The 18,390-nt window shown below is 41.7% G+C and overlaps 1 protein-coding gene across 1 annotated transcript in view; it reads right to left on the bottom strand.

Annotated features, from left to right (window-relative positions):
• Positions 1-2,115: 2,115 nt before the first annotated feature.
• The window catches only part of Apob (apolipoprotein B), a 39,598-nt gene continuing 23,323 nt past the window's right edge, over positions 2,116-18,390 (bottom strand). Inside the window, exons 21-29 of the mRNA NM_019287.2 lie at positions 17,828-18,038; positions 17,118-17,293; positions 16,806-16,993; positions 15,834-15,979; positions 13,861-14,234; positions 5,878-13,344; positions 5,244-5,358; positions 4,958-5,141; positions 2,116-4,086 (exon numbers count right to left, since the gene is read on the bottom strand). Coding sequence (NP_062160.2) covers positions 2,551-4,086; positions 4,958-5,141; positions 5,244-5,358; positions 5,878-13,344; positions 13,861-14,234; positions 15,834-15,979; positions 16,806-16,993; positions 17,118-17,293; positions 17,828-18,038 — 10,397 coding nt within the window. The 3' untranslated portion in view covers positions 2,116-2,550. The remainder of the gene's footprint in view (positions 4,087-4,957; positions 5,142-5,243; positions 5,359-5,877; positions 13,345-13,860; positions 14,235-15,833; positions 15,980-16,805; positions 16,994-17,117; positions 17,294-17,827; positions 18,039-18,390) is intronic.

Raw genomic sequence — 18,390 nt, 5'->3', positions numbered from 1 at the left:
GAAACTGGGTAATAAGGAGGGCCCAAGGGAAGATGTGTGAATCTCACTCAGAAGGGGAAACAAAATAGTCATCAGAGGTGGACAAAGAGAGAACTGGATAAGAGAGGAAGTAGGGAAGGATATGGAGGTGATGATCAGGTGTGGGACGTGTGGGAGAAGACGGAGTGAGAATGGAAATTGGTGGGTGGCATCTCTGGGATGAGCTGGGGTCTGGGACTGGGGAAGCTATGGGAGTGATCCTAGCTGAGATTCCTACCAGCAGGGAATATAGAGACTGAAGTGGTCACCTCCTATAGCCAGGCAGGACTTCCAGAAAACTTCAACCCCAAATTTGTCCTGCTTACAGGAAGTGCAGGAGTAAAGATGGAGCAGAGACTGGGGCACCAGTCAACCAATGACTGCCCAACTTGAGATCCGTCCCATGGGAGATACCCAACCCCTGACACTGCTAATGATGCTCTGCTATGCTTGCAGACAGGAACCTAGCATGACTGTCCCTTGAAAGGCCTCACCCAGCAGCTGATGGAAACAGATGCAGAGACAAACATCAGGCCAAATTTGGGGGAGTCTTGTGGGTGAGTAGGGGATATAGTTGAGTGAGGTGAGTGGGTCAAGGACACCACTAGGAGACCTACAGAGTCAACTAAGTTGGGCTCATGGGGGCTCACAGAGACTGAACCACCAACCAAAGACATGCAAGGGCTGGACTTTGGCCCCCCACACATTTGTAGATGATGTGCAGCTTGGTCTTCATATGGGTCCCCTAACAGTTGGAGCGGGGGCTGTCTCAGTCTCTGTTCCCTGCCATTGGATCTCCTTCTCCTACCTCTCCTTCCTGCTGGGACTGAAGGTTCCAGGGTTGTGTGGTATCCAAGAAGGGTTTCCTCTTCTCTGAGGAGGAGAAGGGATAATGGGGGGTGGAATTTGCAAGAGCGGGAGTGGGAGGAGAGGAGCAAGGGGAATTGGAGAAAAAAAGAAATCAGGCTGAGCAAGCCAGGAGCAGCCAGTAAGCATCACCCCTCCATGGCCTCTGGACTCCGGGTTCCTGCTCTGTTTGAATTATTAACCCAGTTGCCTTCAGCAATAGACTGTGGTATGAAAATATAAACAAAATAAGTCCTTCTCAGATTGCTTTTGGTTATAGTATTTCATCATAGCAATAAGAACCCTGATTAAGACAATGACCTGATAGAAAAGCTCTCAGCAGATATTACTGGTGCCATGCATGTGTGTTTCCTGTCTTCCAGAACCATGAAAAACTGAGGTTCCCGCCCACCTCCCCAGTCCTGATCACTTACCCAGTTTTTCCCCTGCTCTTCAATCTCTCTCACCTTTCCTTCAATTTCTGACCCTGAACTCTAAGTCCGCTTTATTTCTCATCGCCTTTGCTTATGAACAACGAGTCACTTGATCCTTTCAGCTTCTGCATTCGCATCTGCCTTTACTAGAATCCTCCTCACCATTCATGACTTCTCACATCAATCTTTCAGAGGGACTCGGGCACAGCTTTACAGCCCAGGTCTATCCCATTGTAAGTCGTGCATATGTTACCACGCTGAGTTCTCTAAGCACTGGTCAAAATGTTTCACTGGATGCCCTTCTTCAACAGTGAGAGGTGAGATCACCTTTCACTCCAACGTTTGCATACTCTGAAGTCATGCCTTCCAATTTACTCTTCCTTTTACACTCCCTGTCCTCTCTGAATAGGGAGTCCAGTGTTCACACCACACTCCCACGTATCCTTTCCCATTGCCCTCTCTTTGAACTGACCTTTCTCTTTCATTCATATCTCGCTAAGGTCTATCCCAACCTTTCCCACAACAGCTTTCTGCTCCTTAGCCCATTCTTTTTACAATCTCCACTACTATTTGCTGACACCCATCTGACTCATCCTCCTCCTCCTCCTCCTCCTCCTCCACTTCAGCTAGATAGACAAGATTAGTAGACAGATTATCTACTAATCTACCTCACTACTGAAGAAGATGTACTGAATGAATGATTTCCCAGAGCAGGATCAATCTCTGTACCTCCTTTCTTTCTTTAACATAGCATACCTTAACCAATCGCCTCATAACAATAGCCCTTTGGTTACACACAGCATTAAAATGGCAAAAGTTTCCCATACCTATTACTTTAATTAATTTTCATGAACAATCCTATATAGGTATTATCCCTATTTTTTTTTCTGAACCAGGGTTAGGAAAGCCAGATTGCTCGCGATCTAATATGTTACAATACAAATGAGCCAAGTTGAGGGGTATGCTACACAATAAGGAAGTATTTATTTGCTTTCCCCTCCCTCCTACTTTCCATCCCGAGTTTGTCAAGATAACTCAGATCTTGATTTTTCTCTAACTTGTAAAAATATGTCATCTTGAGTTTGGGCTGCTTCAGAATTCTTGGTCTTTGTGCCAGCTTGGTTGCAGGTGTAGTTCCTATGCGCTTCCTGCTCTTGCTGTTGACTGCAGGTCTGGCTCAGGATGGTTTTTATAATAGTTGAAAAAGTCTCCTACTATGTGGAGGTTTAATTTGAATGCATCAATGAACGAATCAGAAGGTGATAATCAGTTCTCCTTGAGCAAACCTTAGGTAGGGGCTCACATTATTGGCTGTGGCCACCTGCAGCTTTTTCAGTAACTCAGCGATGTATCTGAGAAACATGTGGTAGTTTTGAATGGACAGGTCAATCAGTCTTGTGGACTCAGCAACGAATTTTTCATAGTAGCCAGAGAGCTGGTCTGAAAAATCCTGCAGTTTGGAATGGAGCTGCCGGAGGTAATCAGACGTTATTTCTGCCACCGCAGTGGACCAGCTTTTTATTCTTTCCTTTACCACAATAGAAAGCTCTGCAACCTTTTCCCTCCCCTTTCCATTTATGTCAGCAAGCATGCTAAGATACTCTCTGATATCCCTGGACACAAATTGCTCAACCTGAGTTGACATTTTGGAAGCAAAATCAGCAGCTGTCACACTGTATTCAGAGTAGAAATCCCTCAGAGGAGCCAAAAGGGTCTTGATAAGGTCAACCATCTTTTCTTCTATTTCATAATATTTTACTGTCCAGCCAACCACACTCGGATCAAAATACTCTTCACGAAAGGCCTTCATATACTGATGGACCTGCTGTAGCTTATAGGACCCCTCTTGAAGTATGGATTGAACAAAGTCATTGAACTCACTGAAGACAGAGTATATGTTTTCTCTCAGGGATTTAAATGCAAATGGGATATGTGTTTTGAAGAACATGTTGATATGATCAGGGACACAAGTAGATTCATTGTTCTTTAGGCATTCAATTTTTTCTTCTATGATGTCTAAAAGTCTCTCCAAAAAGCTCTGAAAGTCACTTAGTATTGTTGTAAAATTGATATCCTGTTGGCCTAAGTTGGATAAAATGTTTAAGTCCTCCCTGAAAATCAATAGGACATCTTTTAGTTTACAAGGTGTTGGGGAAAAGGGACATTTAAATGTTATGTCATTGATTACTCTTGATTTCTCTACTTGGTCTTGAACATAGGAAAACAGGTGTCCTAACCCATTAAACAGCTGAGAGAGTAACTTCTTGGTTTCCCTCATGGCTATAGTGTAAAGTTCGTCCACAGTATATGTTCCAGCATTCCCTGGGAACTGGACTCTATTGAACTTCAGGAAATGAATGACTGAGTCCATCAGCCATGTGACTGCCATGTGGTACTTCTGAGTAATACGTACTAGACTGCCTAACACCATTTTCTTGAGTTTCTCAGGGATACTCTGGCTCTCCTGAGCCAACATCTTCTTATATAGACTCTGGTAGGTATCACGGGTTACCCTCTGGGCATTCACGTTCATCTCATCAACCATCCTTATGGCGTGTTCAGCATCATTCTGAAGACTTTTTCTTAGCTCTGAAGAAGCATGTCCCAGGTGGTACTTCTTGACATAATCATAAACAGCCTCAGAAGCCTTGGGCACATTGCTTTTTAGGGAGTCTAGCAATCTGAAAGCTGCTTCTTCTTCCCAGTTAATTTTGATGTATGTTTCACCATCAGACTCCTTGTCCCTCCACTCCATTTTGAATATGCTGAGTTTATTATCTGGAGGGGACTAAAATGAGAAAAACAAAGCAGATGAGAAGAAAACACATTTTCAATGACTCTGATTATATAACATACTACGTTAAAACTTCATCGGCACTTAAAAGTAAAGATGAGGAGAGGATCATCCATATTCTGAAGGGGAATGTATCTTTTTCATGTTAGTTCATGGGAACTAACATGGTTTATGGGTTATGGTTAAACAGGCCCACTGTTGTTAGTTTCTCTTTGTCACATGCTCCAGGAAGGATTAAAAAAATATGTGTGGTATCTACTTAGTCCTTCTTAAATGGAGAATGGGAAGGAGGAAGAGGAGGGAGGGAAGAGTTAGGAAAGAACATATTCTGGAATAAAGAAGAAGGGAAAGTCCAGCCAGCTATCACAACTTCAGCATTCATTTGCCAAGCTTGTGACAGGCTTTAGGTTGATGCCTTTCCTTTTAGCAATGCCATCTTTGATTTGATCCCAGCAGAGGTTATAAATGACATGATATGTATTTGATGTGCCTCAATCAAACAATCTTACTATAGGGAAGAATTATGAAGCCTCAAAAATAAAATCTAGAAAGCACAATTAGAAAAAAAAGTCCATGTGGCAATTTGTGCATGTCTTAGGAAGATGAGGTCTGGCCCTCCTCTTTGCCTGGGAAGTCATAAAATAATAGTACTAATTGGGTATCGTGGGTGTGTCTAATAATTAAGCTGAGCAAGGATTGGCTGTAATGTTTTCAGGACAGTAGTTTCTCAATGAAGACGTTTGGCCGGCTCACCACTTGCCTTTCATCTATTTTGAGCGAGCTCTCAGAGACTGTCTAGAATGAAATGCATTGTCTCTGGAGCTCTACTTCCTTTTGAGGACGTGACACTCATGCTGGGACCCACCTGAGGGCGGAAGTAGACATTCAGCCTCACACTCTGGTCATCTGTGCTTGCATCCAGACTCACAGTGCCTATGGCTGGGGAGGCTGCTGAGGCAGACACACTTGTCTTGTCTTCTTTGTAGTGCAGATGGAAGTCAGTCAGTGCTGGGCTGGTGATGTCCAGATGAGCCTCTCCCTCCAAGTCCCTGAAAGCAGAAAAGCAGAGGGGTCATAATGGAAGGGGTCCAGAGATGCCAATACCATAGCAAGTTTTGAAAAGACACCAAATGTCAGTAAAACTTTCATACCAAAGTCCTTCAAATATACCATCTTCGTTATACTTCACATTGAAGTCACAGTGTTGAAGTGTTCCTTTGATTTTATAGATGAACTTATCATTTTCAATCCTGTGTGTTCCCACAACTGTATAGGAGAGAATTTATATGTCATTGGTACATCATTTTATGTGTGTATATGTGGTGAAAACTTGGATAGATATCTAAATCAAATACTTAACTTAAAAGTTTTAAACATACCATGTGCAATTCGTAGATTGTTTTAAAAATTTATCATCATCATCATCATAATCATCATCATTATTATTATTTTGTGGTAGTACTGGGGTTTGAACCCAGGACCTCATATATGCTAACAATGTTCTGTTCCACAGAAAAATACTCCAAATCCCTATGATTTTTTTCTTTTAAATAAATTGGTGGTATTATTGGTCTTTAAATTATAACAGACAAAAACTATTTAAAAGAACGTCCTTCGATGTCAGTAGGTTTTCTAGTTTTAAGAATATATGGCGGTACATACAAGTTCTACATTTTGCTACAGATAACAGTTGTGAATTTGATGTTAATTAAGTACACAATGATTTACTCAGAACTCAGTTGAAAACACACAGAATCCAGGAGAGGAGGAAGAACATTTCCTTACCTTTTAGAGCATACTCCAGAAACTGCAAGGTTGAACTGCATGTGGAATCCAGGAATGTTTCAACATGGTCTGCTTTGTTTTTCCAACCAGTGCTCCACGTGACATTATACAGGGGAGAGGCCATCCCAACGTGTGCAGTCAGTTCTCCAAAGAACGGAATAAAAATCCCAGCAGGTACAGAGAACTCAAGGGATGGGATCTCAATGGTCTGCTCTGGCAGGGTGATACTAGGCAGATCAACATCTGCAATTAGGTTGGTTAGCTTATTCAGATCAAAGACAGTGTTGCCAACGGGAAAGCTCTTTGGAAGTGTAAACTGGGACACAGTTAATTGAATTTCAGGTATAGTTGTCTCAAAGGTAGGGACAGAGGAGCCCTCTGGTTTAGAGTATTGTGTTAACAGATCAACCCCAGGGAATTTTACTTTGGGGAGCATTGTTAGGTTGAGGGCAAATGGTGAAGTACTTAATTTCTTATAGATTTTGATTCCACTGAAGTCATTTAGTTTCAGCCCTGGTATAATGAATCTATCAGTCAGTTCTTGCACAGGGAGTGAGAGGAGATAGCCATTCGGGTTTTTGGTATAGTGAAGAGAAGTCGAAGCTTGAAGATACTGACGCTTTCCGTCTATCTGTAGGAGTTCCCTCAAGCTCTTGCCAAATGCCGGTAGAAAGAAATTTTCAAGGTCCCACAGCTGTCCTTCTAAGGATCCAGCAATGTCAAGGCGTACTTCTTCTTGGTCATTGGAGAAGTGTGCATTGTGCTGAAGAACCTGTGATTCAACCTGGACCTCACTTTTCCAGCTGACCTTCTGGTTCTTAGTGCTAGCTTTCAGGATCACTTCCTGGTCAAAGTGATGGAGATCAAAGAGGGGACTGGGTTGACTCACATGAACCTGTAGAAGGGTTGACATGGTCCATGGGGAGAGCTCTAGGGTGGCTCTGCATGTTTGTTTTCCTTTTGTGTCAAAGTAGCTGAATACCTGTAAATGGTTTATCATATTGTGTTCCCATGTGCCATAGATGCGTCGGAGAGTAGCTTCTCCAGCAAAATTTTCTCCTACTTCAAAGTTCCAGATCCCAGCAAAATTAGAGGCTCCTTGTAACCTTACTGAAGACCGAGTACCCTTAGAATTCAGGTACACATTCGCCTCATTGGCGACACTTCCTGAATATTCCTGTGAAAGGAACGAACCCTTGATATTTCCTTTGGTGAATGACTCAATGGAAAGGTAGGAAGTGAGACTTTCTAAGCTGAACTTGTGATCAACACCTCCTTTTGCTGCAGAGTGCAGCTTTGAGGAATTGAAGTCATAGTTTAGTTCAATGGAGGATGAGACAGTGGGCTTTGACTTGGTGTTTCCGTTAAGTTCCTGCTTGAAGTTCATTGTGAAAATGGGAGCGTGGAGGTTGGCAGTTGTTTTCACTGAAGCTTCCATGTTTTTCTTGGTTAAGCTAATGGTGCTGTCATGACTTCCCTTTAAAAATTTGTTAGTTAGAGAGACAGCGGTGGCTAACTTCAATACTTTTTTCCGCATCAGACGTGATGTACCCTCTAGTTTGTACTGCAGGGCATCCGTGACAAATGAAGAGGAAGAAAGAAAACGAGCAACGAGATCTGATTGGTTATAAAGTCCAGCATTGGTATTCAGTGTGATGACACTTGATTTAAAAGAAAAGTCATAGGTGAAATTGCCCATGGCTGGAATATAAATATTGTCAATAGTGCTTAATTTCTTGAAATCTGGGAGGGAAAACTTGAATAGAGTCCTAGGGATATGGAAAACTGGCAACTGTAGAGACGGCAGCACTAACCTGTATGAAGGCACAATGATGTTAGGACCTGGAATTGTGACGCTTGGGGTGCGGATTGCTTTCGGGATCACATGGCTGGAAGCCAGTGTCTCTACAGCAAATGGAGACACTTCAATGTTGAGAACTGGGATAGTGTGTCCACGATTTTGAAAGGTCCTGGAAGGCTGATTGAGGGAATTTTCAGTTTTGTACTTATCAAACTTAATTTTTGTTTCATTATAGGATGCGGTAAGAAAATGTAATGCATTGTCTCTGACTTTCTCAAATTTTCTGTCCCAAGAATTGACATTGTTGAGCATAAACTCATAAAACATTTTCAGAGGGATAACAACAGAATGCTTGTCTCTGTTCTTTTTATATTGAGCCTTTATACTCAAGTCAAATGACTGCTTTGTTGTCTTCAAAAATTCTTTCAAGCCCGTTTCTTCCCATATGGAGAAATCCTTCAGTAAGGGAGTTGTGAACCTTGTGTAAGGTAGATTAATTTCAGGAATTGTTAAAGGTATGTTTAAGAAATCAAGGTTGGCATCTCCATTCATTACTATACTGGCTTCCATGTTGTGCTCATTGTTTATAGCCGAAAAATTTTGATTGTATTTGTACTGATTGAATCTAGTACTCAATTGCCAGCTTGCTTGTTGGGCATGGGGGCTCAGAAACAGTGCATAGTTATTTAGGAAGTCTATTTTCCCAGTCAACTTTAGTGGAAAACTAACTTTCAAATTCCCTTCATTATTTGTGGATGCAGTAATCTCAAATGGTTGTGCCGAAAAGAAAAGAGAATTTTTCAACGTTCCAATAACTTTTCCATTTAAGTTGGCATTGTGCTCACCAGTCATTTCTGCCTTTGCATCCCCAAGCAGTGCCCGACCCTCGGCAGTTAGAATGCTGGAGCCCACGTGCTGAGATTCAACTTTTGACTCAACTTCAAACCTAGAATAGTTGAGGAAGCCAGATTCAGAAGTCAGTTTTTGGACAACCCTTAGGTGTTTGCCATTTATGTTATTGGACAATCCAAAAGAAGCAATGGGGCCATCCACAATGAAGCTAATTTTGGATGAATGTATGCCTTCATCTGAGAAGTTGGGACAGGCCCAGTTCCATGACCCTGTCCCTGAAGAAGTCCATGCCATATGTCCAGCTTCTAATAGTGTCTTGATTTCATTGTTGAGAGAAGCCTTACTGGAGAAGTCCAGCCTGGGGACACTCAACTTGTGGAAGTACTTTGTTTGACTGTCAAGGGTGAATTGATTGTTTATCTTGACAACAATACCATTATTAAACTCCACTGTATTTTTCTCTGTGTGTAATCTTGCAACCGTGTCTGATTTTCCCTCAAGGGCTTTTCCAGAAACTAATATCTTACCCTCATGCTCCATTCTCACATGTTTACTGGAGAAGTTCACGGATTCCTTCAGTACCAGAGGATTAGCATTTAACTCCAGGAACTGAGCTTGTGCTTGAAAATCAAAATTGAGAGCTTCAAATTTGGACTCTCCTCTGGCAGTGACAGAAGCCACAATCTCTGCTTTGTTCTCTGAAGTAGTTATGTTCTGTATGTTGGCACTAGCATCTAATATAAAGAGGGGAGATTGGATTTTCAGGACGCTATGTAGTTTGCCGAAAGCAGGTATTTCAGTTGTGCATGAGAGGTGAGGAAGCTGGAATTCTGGTATGTGAAGATCAGGAACCTGTAAATCTTTGAGATTGACATTTGGGATTGTGAATTCTGGAATTGTGATTTCTGGTACATGGAAGTCTGGCAGAGAGAGTCTTGCAAGAGAAATGTTCACCATCTCCAGGTCTCTCAAATACACTTCTGGAAGAGGCCACTGTAGCTCACTGCTCAGCATTTGGTCGATAGTTCGAATGATCTTTGCTTTTATTTCCAGCAAGTCAATTGTAAAGGAACGGACACGGAAGGTGTTGAGGAGAGTGAATTCTGGAGTGGAAAATCTCAATGGGATTTTTACATTCTTTAACATTTTGAAGTTTATCCAAATTGATGGAATCCTCAAATCTGTCAAGGGGACTATAAAGTCAGGAGTCTGAAAGTTAGCTTCTTGGAGAGCGTGGAGACTGACCTCAAATGCAGGCATGGTCCCCAGAAATGTTTGGATTTCAGGAACAATGAATCCTTGTTCCACCAGTGCTTTCACACTCTCAGCCCACTTTTGGGTGGAATATTGCTCTGCAAAGTCTGTTATGTTTTTAGCAGTCAGAGTCCACCAGTCAGAAATGTAGGTGACCACTGTGCTGTAAACTTGGCTTACCAGAGACAAGCAGCGCTCCAGTTCCCCCTGAATGTCCATTTGATAAATTCGGTCTCGTACATCTTCTAAAGCATCTTGGAATTGGGCTTTTATTTGAGCCAAACCATCCTGCAGCCAATCAACGACCACAGTTACTTTGGTGTCCTTGAGTTTTTCCAGGGAGTTGGAGACCGTGGTTTTGAAGTCTTCTACCCACAGTTTTAATGCTTCAGTTTTCTGTGGGAGTTCGAGAGCTTGGATTTCAGCATTGATTCTCTGAGTCATCTCACGGATTTTGCTGTTGGTTTTGTCTACAAACTGGTGATAATCAAAGGCTTTCAACTTTTTCACCGACATGTCAATCAATCTATTCAGTTCTTCAATGATATTTTTGAAAGACACTGCTTTAATCCACTCGACAGTGTCATCAATAAAACCAACCAATTTATCATAGTAGTCTTTTATCTCAATTTGCTGTAGCACATTACTTAGTTTCTGAAGAGGCTCACTCAGGCTGTATCTGTGGGCCAACTCTATTGATTTATCCATTAAAACCTGGATTTGTCGGTCTACTTCATATTTCTCAATTAACTCACGGACTATAACTCTAAAAGTATTGATTTTCTCAGTTACTTTAAAATCTTCAATAAGATTCATAACAAAGTATTTGACACGCTCAATAATGACACTTATTCTTTGGAATAGAATTGCAGTTCTCAGTTGATCTAAATGCATTGGGACATCAAGAGCTTCAATCTGTTGTTTTAACTCTGCAGCAAGCTGTTGAATGTCTATATTATGAATCTGTGTTCTGAGATGCTGGAGTTTTTCTTGTATCTGGATTCTGATTTGATATTTGGTATCCACATTTTGGATCCAAGACGCACCACTACTACTGATTTGGTTAAGATCAACATTTTCAACAAATAAATAGAGATTATGGATTGATTTTGCTAGATTTACACGGATATGATACTGTTCGTCAAGCATTTTTAGCTTTTCAATGATTCTATCAATAATCTGAGCAATAGTTCTTTTTAAGTCCTGTGCATCATAATTATCTCTAATATACTGATCAAATTGTATCGCGTATGTCTCAAGTTGAGAGAGTTTTTCATTCAAGTTGATTTTGGCACTATCTAAGGCAATTAGTACATCATTATCTGTAATTCTATAGTTTTCCATGAAAGAAGTTAATTTTTCCTTGGCACCAGCTACTTGTCTCTCCCAGTCAGATGCATTCAGATAATCATGAATCTGCTGAGGAAGCCTGCTCAGGGCCACTCTATATTTCCTCACAAACTGATCAACACTGAGGCGTTGTAATTCCCCCTTCATGGCTTCCAGTAGACTTATAATTCCTCTTCGATTTCTCTCCAAATAATCTGGCAGGCTTTGGAAGAATGGGAGGCTGATAGTGTGGACATCTTGGTTCTTATCGTATTTCACCACAGCATCAATTGTGAATTCTCGGGGCTCGTCAAAGGCATCATTTATCTCCAAGCTATTAAGAACATTGACAGGCTCACTGTAGAAAAACGGCACTTTAATTGGAGAGTACAGCCCAGAGAGGTCAGCCCGTCCACTAAGCTCGATACCAATTTTGTCTTTAGTGTTGTAGGCTTCAAATTCCTGGCTGTATACTTTGTCATTCAGGCTGGTCTTGAATTTCCAGCTGCTTGTCTGTTCAGCTGGAGTCAGCAAGGCACTGAGTGTGTGCTCAAGAGCTGTACTGACGCTGTTCTTGTACAGGAGATTGTGGCTCGTGGATCCTTTGTAGTCATGAGAGAAGGTAAGTGCCAGAGGTTCTGCTTTCAACAGAAATTTACTGTACATCTGCCCAGTGTGTTCTCCCCAGAGGGACATTTTCCCATCACCACTTGTATGTGTGTCGACGCCCAAGGTAAACGGTGCCAGAACAAAGCGGAAAACATTGTTAAAATGCAGTGGATCTGAACTGTAGCTGGTAGTGACATCAACGGAGGAAGCCAGCCCTTCGATGTCTGCATTTAGCCTATGGCTGAACTCCACACCCTGAACCGTAGCTACAGTGTCTGCTCTGTAACTTGCTACTACCAGGTCAGTATAAGAGATGGTATAGATGTGTTTCAGCTCATTATTTTGGTAGGTTCCCTTAAAGTTGCCACCCACATTCAGCTTCAGTGGTTCCAGCCGTAACCTTCCATTGTTGGTCAAAACTAGAGCATCATATTTCAGATCATTGCTTAAAGTAATTCCAAAAGAATAGGGCTGTAGCTGTAAGTTAAAATTCTGCTTATAAAACTTGTCTCCACTGTAAATATTGTCCATTTTTGAGAAGAAGTCCAGGGAGAGACCTGAAATTCTCAGACTGTGTGTGTGGTCGAGTTTCATTTCAGCGTAGGAGCCCATCATGTCATTGGATAGCTTCAGTCCTTCTCGGCTGAGTTTGAAGTTGAAGACATTTTTGCTGTCTGCACCCAGAATCATGGCCTGGTAAATGCTTCCCAGTGATACCTCTGTGAGGGCAGCTCTCCCATCAAGACTGAATTTTGCATGGTGTTCTTTGAAGCGGCCACTTGTTGACAATTTCATGGATGCCCCAGAGAGCCCAAGCTCTGCGTTCAACTCATTCTCCAGCAGCAGCGGGCTGTACTTTAAGTTGGTGGTTGCACTGGTAGATACTCCATCTTGTGCAATCTTTAGCGTTGACTTGTGAGCACCAGTATTAATTTTGTCGGTGCCCAAGATGTCAGCATTTAATTCTACACCCTGGGAAGTGAGGGATCCAGAAAGAAGGGTGACAAGTCTCAGGGACTTGTAGTTGGCCTGGTGTTCAGAACGCAGCAGTGCGCTTTGCTTAGAGAAGGTCATGTCCAGCTTGTTGGAAGCAGCAAAGTTCTCATACTGCCCACTGCTGTCGGATTTCAGAGTCAACTCATAGTTTTCATATTTTAGGGAAGCTGTGTTCTTGAATATGCCATCTTGCAGGTCAGAGGTGGAAGTGACAGACAGCATTCCATCCTGGTACATTCCCACTATCTGGTTGGTGCCCTGGAAGTAGGTGGAGTTAAATTTCATGTTGGATTCTCCGCTCATCTGGCCAGTCATAGAATCTCTCTCATAAGACAGGCCATATTCACCTTGAGCGTACAATGAAAATACTCTGAACTGTCCGTCAACCTTGATGTCTTTGACATACAGATGTTGTTTCTTTTTTGAGTCCAGCTGAACTGTAGCAGACATCTGTGGTCCCAAGGCACTAGATGTTTCAAATGTTAATAAACCTTTCGAGACTGGGTTGTTTCCAAATTTTTCTACGTGGCTGACTTTGAATTTGGAATCTAGAAATTTATGATGTAGAGACCCATCACACGATAAAGTGAATGTGCTCTTGCTGTCGTATGTTGTTTCTCCAGATCCTAACAGGAAAAAAAAACAATCAAAGATATTGGTTAAATTAAGCAATAAATTTCCAGAACAACCTTTACGTTGAAAGTCTTTCAGTAGGAACCTTATACATAGCTGGAGCAATTGTGTAATGGTGACATTTATATTATACCCACAAAATTTGATGTCAAAGGCATTCTTCCAGTTACCCTTGGTTGCTGCAGACTGCGTCGAGTTCCCTCATCAAATGCTTCTACTGCACCTCATACTGTATAGTATATACTGTATCAGAGTGTTTCTTAGGCCAAATTATAATTACTAGGTATATGGCTGCTTTTATTATGGCCTAACAGATTATTACTTAACATATGCTTAATAAATATTTTTTATTAGTTGAATGAATGAAATGACTTCCAAATAGCAAAACAAACAAACCAAAAACAACAAAAAGCATCTATAGGAAAGCCCAAATCCTTTCCTCCTAGAGCTTTCCCATCAGAATGTGTAATACATTAGTCTTATGAACCCAGTACCTGAGCAGGCCTCACCTTGCACACTGTAGGAAAACAGGTCAACCACAGAGTCAGCCTTCATGCGGTACTGAGCCTGAAGGCTGAAGTGATCCCTGCTGGTGTTGCCACCAGTGTAGGAGACTGACCAGTTGTACAAGTTGCTGTAGACATTTGTGGAAAGGTCCAGAATGCCCAAGAGAGGCACTTGCAGCTGATGTGTCTTGGGGATTGTAAAAGTGGGAATCTGGACCTCTTGAGACGGCAGATGGAACCCCACAGACTTGAAGTTGAGGGCTGGTGTCCTCACACTTTCTGGCACCTTGAGGTCTTTTGAAGACTTGCCACCCAAAGGCAAAGGAATGTCAATCTCTATTCTGTTCTTGTTTAGTGTGTATTTGACTCGGCCATCACTGAAATGAACCAAGACAGTGTCCCCACAGTCAGACATTAAGAACTCAAGACCCTCTGACTCCTCTAGCAATATTACGTTTTTGGAATAACTCCATCCTTTTGGAATGGAGTTATTTAAGCACTTGGAGACCCCTTGTCTCCCCCAAGCCCACTATGTTCTTTTCACCAGGATATTTCTTACGCTTGGATCTCTTTCATTGTTTTTAGAGCTCTTTCCTTTTCCCTTTACCTACTTAACCCTTCCAAAACCCTTCCAAGAGCCACCTTTAAATCATTATGGCCCCTTATGCCAGCCTTAAAGAGCGCATCCTAACTCTGTTTATACAGTTCTTTGTTGAGTCATTTGTTGGTGTCTGCAAGGTCTTCCTGGAAGAAACGATAAAACCATACCCATTTCTGTCTTCTTATTGTTTCTACTCTACTATTTTTTATACTTGCTAAGTATTTAGGAAGCCGAATAGAAGCACATTGACATATAAAAGAACAGAGATGTAAGAGTCAAAAGAACGGGTGATGACGTGATTGTTGGGGGGGGTGGTAACGGGGGGGGGGGAGGATGGGGAGGGGAACACCCATATAGAGGGTAGGGGAGGGGCTAGGGGGATGTTGGCCTGGAAACCAGGAAAGGGAATAACAATTGAAATGTAAATAAGAAATACTCAAGTTAATAAAGAAAAAAAAAAGAGCGGGTTTTAAAAGAGTTTTAGCTCCCACTAATTGGGGATGTTAGGATTAGCCTCTCTGGGTCTTAGAGATGTTATCTGGATAGTAGCACCCTTTCTGCTGAATCCCAGAAATCATTTTAAGGTATCAGAGAAGATTTTCAATCTTTTTCATCTGACATGCTACCTGTTCTGACCCTCACATCCAGCAGATGGATGAATGATTACTACCAAAGTCCTGTTCTATTCCCACACATTGAAATTCCAGTAGTAAAGAATACATTTTATCTTAAGCAATTTGGTCTGTTTGGAGCTTGGGAAGAGTTCAGCCTTACCATAGTAATAAGGCATGTTCAATTGTGCTCCTTAGCTGCAACATACTGTGGGGCCACATGCCACAGGACTTTTTTTTCCTAAATTGTGAGGATTATACCAAGATCATTGACTTAGAAAACATTGTCTTTTTATCTCATGCTCCACTATTTTTTCATGAAATAAAGTATTATGCACATTTTTGTTAACACAGAAATGGAGTGAGCAGTGCGCTTCTGAATTTCCTATTAGGATTAAGGTGTGTGACTAACCATCTCTTGAAATAAGTACCTTCATTCAATGCTCAATGACTGTTCTGACCCTCCATAGCAGAGTTTGAATGCCTTGCAAACTCATGACTATTACAGATATACCTGTACCATGCACGATTTTCAGAATCTTTAATCATTTTCTTAAGTTCTCCATACTGGGCTGGTGCTCACACTGGGACCTCATTTTTAATGATGCAAAAACACCAGTGTTTACTCTGTAGCTGTTCATCATCTCCAAGTGCTTAAATAACTCCTCTGAAAGTTTTCAACAAAAAAGACTAAATCTGGTTAGGTAAAACTTTCCCATTTCCTTGTCCAGTAAAAAGTTAATACTCTTTAGTTCCCCTCTTACGTTTTTAGGAAGAGGTTGTCTGGGATATGGAAGTCTGGCAATCCCACTTTTGGGAGGTTCAACTCTGAGAGGCCATTGAGGTGATCCTGTAGAGATTGGGGGTAAGGAAGACCCCTGGTTGCCATCTGAAGCCATGTGTTTGTTGCCTACAAGATGACAGGACAGTTTTAGAGCAAGAAATGGATCTGGATGGATCTCCAGGTAGAACTAGCATAAGCTGACAGTTCATGCTTTCAGACCAATTTTCAAGCAGGAGCAGGGTGATACATTGAAAGTTAAAAATACACTACAGGAAAGTATGAATTTTAGTCTCTTATTTCCCTGTAATTATTTTTTTACTAGTTTATTTGTATGTGTGTGTGTGTGTGTGGGGGGGGGTCGTGTGTCCATGTGCATACATGTGAATGTGTTTAGAGGAGTTCATGGAACCAAAGGTCAACCTCAGGCATCCTTCCTTCCTTAAGGATGTTTACCTAGCTTGTTCTTTTGAGCTAAGTTCTCTCACTGGGATCTGAGGCTCATCAGGACAGCGAGTCTCAGAGATTCATCTGTCTCTAACTACCTCATGGTGGGATTACAAGAGTATACCACTTGTCTGTCTTCTCATGAGAGTGATAGGGATCAAACACAGATATCCATGCTTGTTACAGCGAACACTTTACTGACTGAGCCATCCTCTTCTCCTTCCATCCCGTGTGTGTGTGTGTGTGTGTGTGTGTGTGTGTGTGTGTATGCATAATGTAACATATTTAACCATCCTAACCAGTGTTTGGAAGTGTCTTTTAATACAAAAACCTCTTCTGCTTAGTGGCTTCCATTGGGTATTTGTCCCATGCAGCTTAATGTGACTGGGAAAGTGGCTACTTTCCCACATTCAAGCTTTGTGTATGAATCTGTGAATACTTCTGCACCCAGATCAATTGGTGATTTAATTAGCATCTACAGTCACGTGTGCTGCATCATCATACTTACAACAATTAGTTTGGAACCCATGTGTCGGAAAGTCATATCTGTCTGAGGGACTCTGTGATCCAGGAGACCATTGGCATACTCATGCACCATTCTAGGATAACGGGAAAGATCCACAGGGAAATTGGAGGCCACCTTTTTGGTATCCACATTGGTGCCCGTGTTCCAATCAAATTCGATTTTCTCATTATCTGAAAATGCACATGCAAGACGACTGTCAATGGTGTTAGATAAGTTCATGTCTATTGCTCTCAGCAGCTACTCTTAAGCACACAGTGCTCTGGGAAGGGCTCACATGACGGAAGAGACACATACCATAACGCCATGCAACTCTCTTGGAAATTGTTGAGCCGTAAGCTGTAGCAGATGAGTCCATTTGGAAGAGCAGTTTGGTGGGGGACCAGTGGGTATGAACCTCACTCCTGGCTTCTGCTTGCAAACGTGGTATGGAAACAACACCTTTGACCTTGCCATCTCCCTTTTTGTCATAACTATTGAAAAAGAATCAAGTTGGCCATCAATGATTTTCTTGTCCATTCCAAGGATGTAGGTAATAGGATTTAATAATTAGAAGTTTCATTCATGAAAACCACACATACAAACCAATCAGAGATCTAACCATACATAGACCAAACCCATTAACTTATAAAGCCAATATTCAGAACAGAGTGTGGAGCTTGCAGAGAGGTAGATAAATTTTGTAAAAAACTATTTTCATCTTTCTCTCTAGCCTTGGACAAGCAATTAGACCACTCCAAGCTATCATGTATTTGTCAACAAATAGGGACATGGGACTGAAACAATTTTTAATTCATCTAGCAAATACTTGATAGATAACAAATGCTTGTTGAATAATAGAAATGTCCAACCATATATGTGCAAATGGTAAAAATGTTGAGAACTATATTTTCAGGTAGACTGTATAGCACAGGTGTCCCTGGGGTGGGGGGATGTAAAGTTTGAAGAAGAAAGCGAAGAGCTTCCACAGCATCCAGCTCAGCGTGGTCTCCTAAACCTTTCCTTACCTCACGTGGCCCACGACAGAAACCTCAGTGATTTTCTTGTTCTGAATGTCCAGGATGAGTTTGTAAGTGTTTTTGTCCTTAGAAGATTCATCATTAACTCTGAGGATTGTTCCAAAGTTGACATCAAACCCTGGTATTAGGACTTCACTAGATAAGGTCCTGCTTCGCCGATTATATTTGAACATTGCAGTAGCTTCAGACTGCTGGACTCCTGAAAGAGTGTATGAGAGAGTTAAGAGATGTGTACTGTGAGGCTATGCAAAGAAAAAAGAGGCAGAGGAGTAAGCCACAGAATCCCAATTATTGTGGATTTCAATGACACTGGTTAAGATTTTCCCATTGGCTATGTATTATCCATTAACTTAATTTTCAAATATTTACTGGTGGCTTCTCATGAGCCAGGGACTGTTCTTGGCATTGGTGTAACCAGCCCTTGTGTGGTTCATCTTCTAGTTGTTTAGTGGGGTCTGCAGTCAGGAAGCAAATCAGTTACCTGTGTTAGATGGCAGTAAATATCATAAAGACATGGGCCATGAGAACAAAAGGTAGAGAGGAACAGAAGA

Source organism: Rattus norvegicus, chromosome 6, assembly GCF_021556685.1.
Source record: "Rattus norvegicus strain SHRSP/BbbUtx chromosome 6, alternate assembly SHRSP_T2T, whole genome shotgun sequence".
Lineage (NCBI taxonomy): Eukaryota > Metazoa > Chordata > Mammalia > Rodentia > Muridae > Rattus > Rattus norvegicus.
Note: the sequence above shows the minus strand (reverse complement) of the source record. Positions and strands in the feature narration are given on the sequence as shown.